Source organism: Lolium rigidum, chromosome 7 (assembly GCF_022539505.1).
Source record: "Lolium rigidum isolate FL_2022 chromosome 7, APGP_CSIRO_Lrig_0.1, whole genome shotgun sequence".
Classification (NCBI taxonomy): Eukaryota; Viridiplantae; Streptophyta; class Magnoliopsida; order Poales; family Poaceae; genus Lolium; species Lolium rigidum.
Genome location: NC_061514.1, coordinates 156,097,668 through 156,103,821, shown reverse-complemented (window position 1 = coordinate 156,103,821; position 6,154 = coordinate 156,097,668). Strand labels below are relative to the sequence as shown.

General features: G+C 45.9%; 1 protein-coding gene across 3 annotated transcripts; it reads left to right on the top strand.

Moving 5' to 3' along the window:
- The first annotated feature begins 392 nt into the window (after positions 1-392).
- LOC124675530 lies at positions 393-5,348 on the top strand. 3 transcript variants are annotated; one of them, XR_006993299.1, is made up of 6 exons: positions 393-707; positions 3,807-3,910; positions 4,334-4,447; positions 4,682-4,765; positions 4,883-5,016; positions 5,098-5,348. XR_006993299.1 is itself a non-coding variant. In XM_047211613.1 (6 exons), exons 1-5 carry the CDS (start codon positions 503-505, stop codon positions 4,937-4,939), a joined length of 564 nt encoding a protein of 187 aa, XP_047067569.1. In that variant the 5' UTR covers positions 394-502; the 3' UTR covers positions 4,940-4,966; positions 5,098-5,348. The 3 variants fall into 3 exon arrangements, 2 of the variants coding, with proteins under 2 accessions (XP_047067569.1, XP_047067568.1); XM_047211613.1 differs by having other exon boundaries at positions 394-707; positions 4,883-4,966; XM_047211612.1 differs by having other exon boundaries at positions 395-707; positions 4,883-4,966; positions 5,083-5,348.
- Positions 5,349-6,154: the final 806 nt, after the last annotated feature.

The following is a 6,154-nucleotide window of genomic DNA, read 5'->3' as shown; positions in this document are numbered from 1 at the left end:
ATGGCGCGGCAATGGTCAACGGAATGATTGTGCTCTCCGGTGAGTGATAGTCAATGGCATAAACCCTAATGTTGAATCTTTTGAATTGGTCTCCATTGTGAGAAAGGAGAAGACAAGATAATTGACACCCAAATTTTCTCATCAAAACATAAATAAACCAGATATAGATTTTGGGCCAGTTTAGACCTACATGTTTCTCGTTTTCAGAAAACTAGTCCATCACGTTTGTTGTGGGCTGTGCACTACGACCTAGCCCAATTCGGCTGGGCCATCTTTACTCCAACGAAGCTGACAAAAGATAACTGCTGCTCAATTGCTAATGAACGAAAAATCGTGCAGAGAAAGAAAGTTTTAACGGCTCGTCGGCCTTCCACGAAAAAAAGGAGTCCTCCGAGTCCAGACGCAAACCCAAACCAAGCGAAAAATATCCACCGAATCTCTTCTTTTTCCTGCTCGCGGCCGCGGCGACCGGAGGTAGGGAAGGAAGGAATCCAAGTCGACGATGGCGTGCCGAGCCCTCGCGCTCCGCTCCCTGCTCCTCCCCGACCCCCTCCACCACCTGACCCTCCGCGCCGCCGCGTCGGCTCCGGCGGCGCGGTCTCGCTGTGGGCGCCGCCCCCGCCGCGGCCTCCGCTGCTGCTCCAGTGAGAGCGGGGCTGGGGACCCGGGACAGCCGCCGCAGGAGGCCGTGCTCGAGGCCATCTCAAGTGAGGACCTCCCCGAACCCTCTCCTCACATTTTTCGTTACTCAGTGTCAGTAAGAGCATCTCCACTCGTTGGTCCTCCCCACGCCCAAATCCGGCGAAATTTTTGTCCGGATTGGAGGAAGATTTGGCCTAGGGAGCACCGAAGTTCCAGCCGTCCCCCGGCAGGAAACCCCCAACCTCGACCATTTGACATATTTCAAACAAATTTAACATAAAATTTAACAAGTTCGGCGAGCAAGAGTACGAAAATTGCTGAAACAAATTCGGCGATAATCAGTACAATGTTTAACAAGTGCTGAAACAAATGAAGCACACAATTTCACAATTTTTCAAACAAATTATGATAGACTAGTTGGCGTCGGCGTTGGCGTTGCCTCGGAGCGTCCATATGTGCTCCACCAGATCATCTTGCAGCAGCTGATGCATTGTAGAGTCTCGAATCTCCTGGCGCATAGCAATGAAGGAGGCCCATGATGGAGGCACCTGGTGATTAGGCTGTGCAAGAGGACCCTCTCTCTCGTATGGTGCTTGTTGCTCAGCCAGAGGAACCGAATGTTTTCGCTCATTTTCAATAATCATATTGTGTAGGCACACACAACAGTTCATCACCTCCCACATCTGATCTTTGGACCAAGTCATAGCGGGAAACCAGACGACAGCAAATCTCTGCTGGAGGACACCAAATGCACGCTCGACGTCTTTTCGGCAAGCTTCTTGTTTCTTGAAAAACTCGCAAAGTTTGGGGGTGCTAGGTTTCGAGATAGTCTTCACAAATGTTGCCCACTTTGGATAGATACCGTCTGCAAGGTAATATCCTTTGTTGTAGTGCCGACCATTGATCACATAGTCCACCGGGGGAGCATGACCCTCAACAAGCTTGGAAAAGATCGGGGAGCAGTTTAGGACGTTGATGTCATTGTTGGATCCGAGCATACCAAAGAAAGAGTGCCAAATCCGAGAGATCATGGGTAGCCACCGCTTCAAGTATCACGAGTGCAGCCTTTTTTGTGACCCTTGTACATTCCCCGCCACGCAAACGGACAGCTTCTTCCATTGCCAATGCATGCGATCAATGCTTCCAAGCATCCCTGGAAAACCCCTAGCTTCATTTGTTGCAAGGATTCTCTGAGTGTCTTCGACAGTGGGTGATCTCAAGTAATAGTCCCCGAACACTGCTATGACGGCCCTGCAGAACCGGTAGAAACAATCAAGGGCGGTGGACTCCGCCATCCGAAGATAGTCATATGCACCATCACCGGGAGCTCCATACGCCAGCATCCTCATAGCCACTGTGCACTTCTGCAGTGACGAAAATCCAGCCAAACCAGTGCAATCCGTCTTGCATCTGAAGTAGGGGTCAAAGTCTCGGATGGCATACACAATTTCCGTAAATAGCTTTCTGCTCATCCCGAAACGACGCCGGAAAACACTCTCACCGTGCAATGGATTGTCGGCGAAGTAGTCGGCGTACAACATGCAGTAGCCCTCCATTCGCTGTCTCGGCTTGCACTTCCGGCGACTCGGTGCCGACCCACCACGTCGACCGGCTTGCCGGTCCGGCGTACATGCTTGACAAGCAACCGAGGATCATCATGTGCTCCTCGTCTTGGGCGGCGGCTGCCATCTCTTCTCTCATAAGCTCGACGAACATCTGCTCCTCCTCTTCGTCCGAGTCCATGGCCGGCGAGGCAAATGGACGAACACCTGACGGGCGTGGTCGAGGCAACCCGAGCCGCGAGCGACGAGGAGTAGGCCAAAGTCGGAAAACAGGCCGGCGGAGGCGCAGCCAGATAGGCCGTCGTCGAAAGACGGCGGAATATAGGCAGGTGGGGAAGGAGGGACGGCGGAAGCTGGGCAACAAACCGGCGGGGTGGTGCCGGCGGCGAGAGAGATACGAGGGGTGGGGGAGATTTTGAGCGAGGTGTCGGTGGGGTTCGTGTGTCGAGTCGCCGACAGATCGGGCCCTTCCCCGCTTTTCACTCGTCCGGAGTCCCCGATAGGTCCCCGGGGGGCCGGGGATGGCGTGGGCTCGACGGATGGATGAAGGGCCAAATCCGGACGAAAACGAGGAACCGGGGCGCGACTGGGCCGAATTTCGCCGTCCGGATGGGAAAAACGTCGCTCGGGGGCCTCGTCGGGGGGACGAGTGGAGATGCTCTAATATCTTCTCTCAGTTATTCCTGTCTGTCTTCGTTTCTGTGCTTGCGGGCCCCTTCTCGACGGAGTTGGAACTCCCGGGGCTGAATTTGGATGCTTATTAGGTTATTAGTATGGAAATACTCGCAAGATTGATATTGTTCCACATAGAATTGGATAATACTTTTTGTTACGGAAGGGGCAAGATATGCTAGCAATTATGTGCACTAGTTTCTCTAGTGGTTTATACGGTGTTTGCTTGCGGCCAGCATACGGGTATAGGGACGAGTAGATGGTGGCTCGAGGAAGGAGAAGCAGGCAGACAATGGGAGGGGGCCGCCTAGTGGGCATGCTTGAGCAAGAAGGATGCGGTGGCATCTGATAGAGTTGAGCAGAGATTTTTTTGCTTTGCGCGAGCTCGATTTGGATTGGGTCGTTAGCCTTTCTCGATTTGAGTGGTTTTGAGCCTGCAAGTTTCAGGGATTTGTCAATGGGGGTACATGGACTTTGTTATTTAGTTTGGAATTGCTATCCACCGGTACTTGCTGGTGCCCTATTGGATACGTCCTGTGACACCGATACTTTGCCGGAGTATCGCGTAACACAGATCCTAATCATCGCCTGCAGCGATTTAAGTCACATCCTGATCTTCGAGAGGATACCTTCATTGTACACAATGGTAAAACTCCATGACAATTTGATACTGTAGAATAATTACTTGATATTTGGCACCAAAATGAAATTGTTGGATTCAGATAATTTTATCTATGAGTGTCACATTTTTCAGTTTACATAAAAGACTATCGTGTGTGGGCTACATTGCATCCTAAGACCGTTGAGATATAGTTTGCTCTTTACTCTTTGCTTCTTAAGGGGTGAAACAGTGAGCCCAAAGTTATTTTCCTGGTTATGCCATTGTTGCCTTGTTTCCGTTCATTACTAATTTTCTTTTGTTATAAACAGAGGTGGCAATGTCTAAAGGAAGGGTTGCACTCACCACAAATATGGTGATAGGTGGAACTGTCAAAGATGATTCAGGTGATGAATGGCTTAATCTAGATCAGAAGGTAATCCTCTTAATATCTGACATGTCCTATTGGTCATTGTTGTTTTTGGGCAAGATGATTTGCAATAGCTTACAGGGAACAGCTGTATATGAAATCCGCTGCGTACCAAATTTTGTCCAGAAATGTCCCATAAATTATTTTTTATGCCATTGTTGGATCTCTAGGTTTGCTCCTGGTTTAATGAAATTGTATATTCGGGCAAGCCATATCAAGCTGTTAATGCATACAATAACCATGCCAGATGTGCATTTTCTCCATGCCTATATCATTAATGAGTGCTCCATGGCAATGCTAATTATGTAGGTGCATACAAATGCATTGCTTTGGTCTCTCAGTTTTCCAACTAATTTTTACAAAGAACCATGAAAGACTAAAAAAAACTTACTTTAGGCATCCATATTAATCTACTGTTCTATTTCATAGGTGAATTCATATCCCACTGACAGAGGATTTACAGCAATTGGTATTGGAGGTGAAGATTTTGTTCATGCAATGGTTGATGCTGTTGAATCAGTTCTTCAAGAGCCAATTCCCAAGGTTGGTCTTTGCATTTGTTGAAGAAATTCGTTAAGTACAAGTATTGATTAATGAAAATATTATGCACCAACCTAGATTCAAACGTTTCTCTTACGGTGGAGTGATATTTGTGGCATACTTTAGGGGCTCTTAAACTTCATTGCTTAGATTGCTTCAACGCTTAAGTTCATTGGATATATCTTTTGTTATTTTTTTTCCTTTCTCGTAATATGGATCTCAACTTGGTTTGTACAGGGCCAAGTAACTCAGAAAATATCTTCGAGGGGTAAATATGTTTCTGTAAAGATTGGACCAATTCGAGTTGTTTCTAGTGAGCAGGTAACATGTTTCTTTAAGATCATATATATTGTACTTAGCTACTGAGATGTCCAATTATGGATATCTATTTTTTTTCGCATGTACCTGATATATGATGAGGCATTGAATGTTGTTCAGGTCCAAGCTGTCTACCGCGCCATGAGAAGAGATAACAGGATGAAATACTTCTTATGAGCTGCAGCTACGCATTCCTTAACACATGTATGTTCAATGGTTCTTTCCTTGTAACACCAGCACTGTTATGCTTACTTGTAAGTATTGTGCCAAATGAGAAAATTGTGCTGATTGCCTGGTCTTTGACCCGTTGTGACATGAAGTTTCCTCCCTGCCAGCTGGAACTTCTGTGAACTGAAGAGGAACGGCAAGAACATTTTTGCGACACTTTAGCCCAAAGCAGAATTGCTCCATTCCAGACTCCAGATCATGCATACCCTACGGCGCAACGGGATGTTTTCCATTACAGTGTAGTGATCATGTTTACTTCATATGTATATTAAAGGTTCACGTTATAATTTTGTAATTTGTGGAAACATGTATGAAGTCTGTATCCATGGCAGTTTAATGCTCCCAATTTCTCAGTACATGTCTTTGAGTCCTGCCAGAATGATCTATTCCTCTGTCCGAAAATAAATGACTTGGATTTTCCTAAATTCACATGTATCTACACACTAAAAACGTGTCTAGGTACATACTAACTAGACATCTGAGTCTTATTTTCACCTGATTGCTAAATAATACGAGATATTTTCACTTGATTGCTAATGAAAAACATAGGAAGAAGAAGATTTTTCAGTTAGAGCAAGACGAAGGGACAATCGTTGGTGAGGAAAATCTTAAAGTTTTCATCACTGAGTATTAAGAAACTTTTTGGGGAACCAATAAAAAATAATTTTTATATGAGAGAAGATATTTCTGCGAATATACTCCAGATCTTCTCCGAGGAAAACTCTTTCCTCACATCTAAGTTTACTGAAGAAGAAGTATTTGAAGCTATTTCTCAAATGGAACACAACAAAGCTCATGGACCAGACGGGTTTCCGGCCGAGTTTTACAAGCACTTCTGGAAAACTATTAAGCACGATCTCATGAACCTTTTTACGCAATTACAACAAGGTGATCTCGAGTTATATAAGCTTAACTTTGGAATTATTACTTTAATACCTAAGAAAGAAGACGCTGTCCAGATCCAGCAGTATAGGCCTATATGCTTACTAAATGTGAGTTCCAAGATTTTCACCAAGGTAGGTACAAATAGAATAACCGGGATAGCCCACAAGGTTATTAAGCCTACACAATCTACTTTTATGCCAGGACGACATATACTTGAAGAAGTAGTTGTCCTTCACGAGACCATTCATGAACTTCACAGGAATAAACTAGATGGGGTCC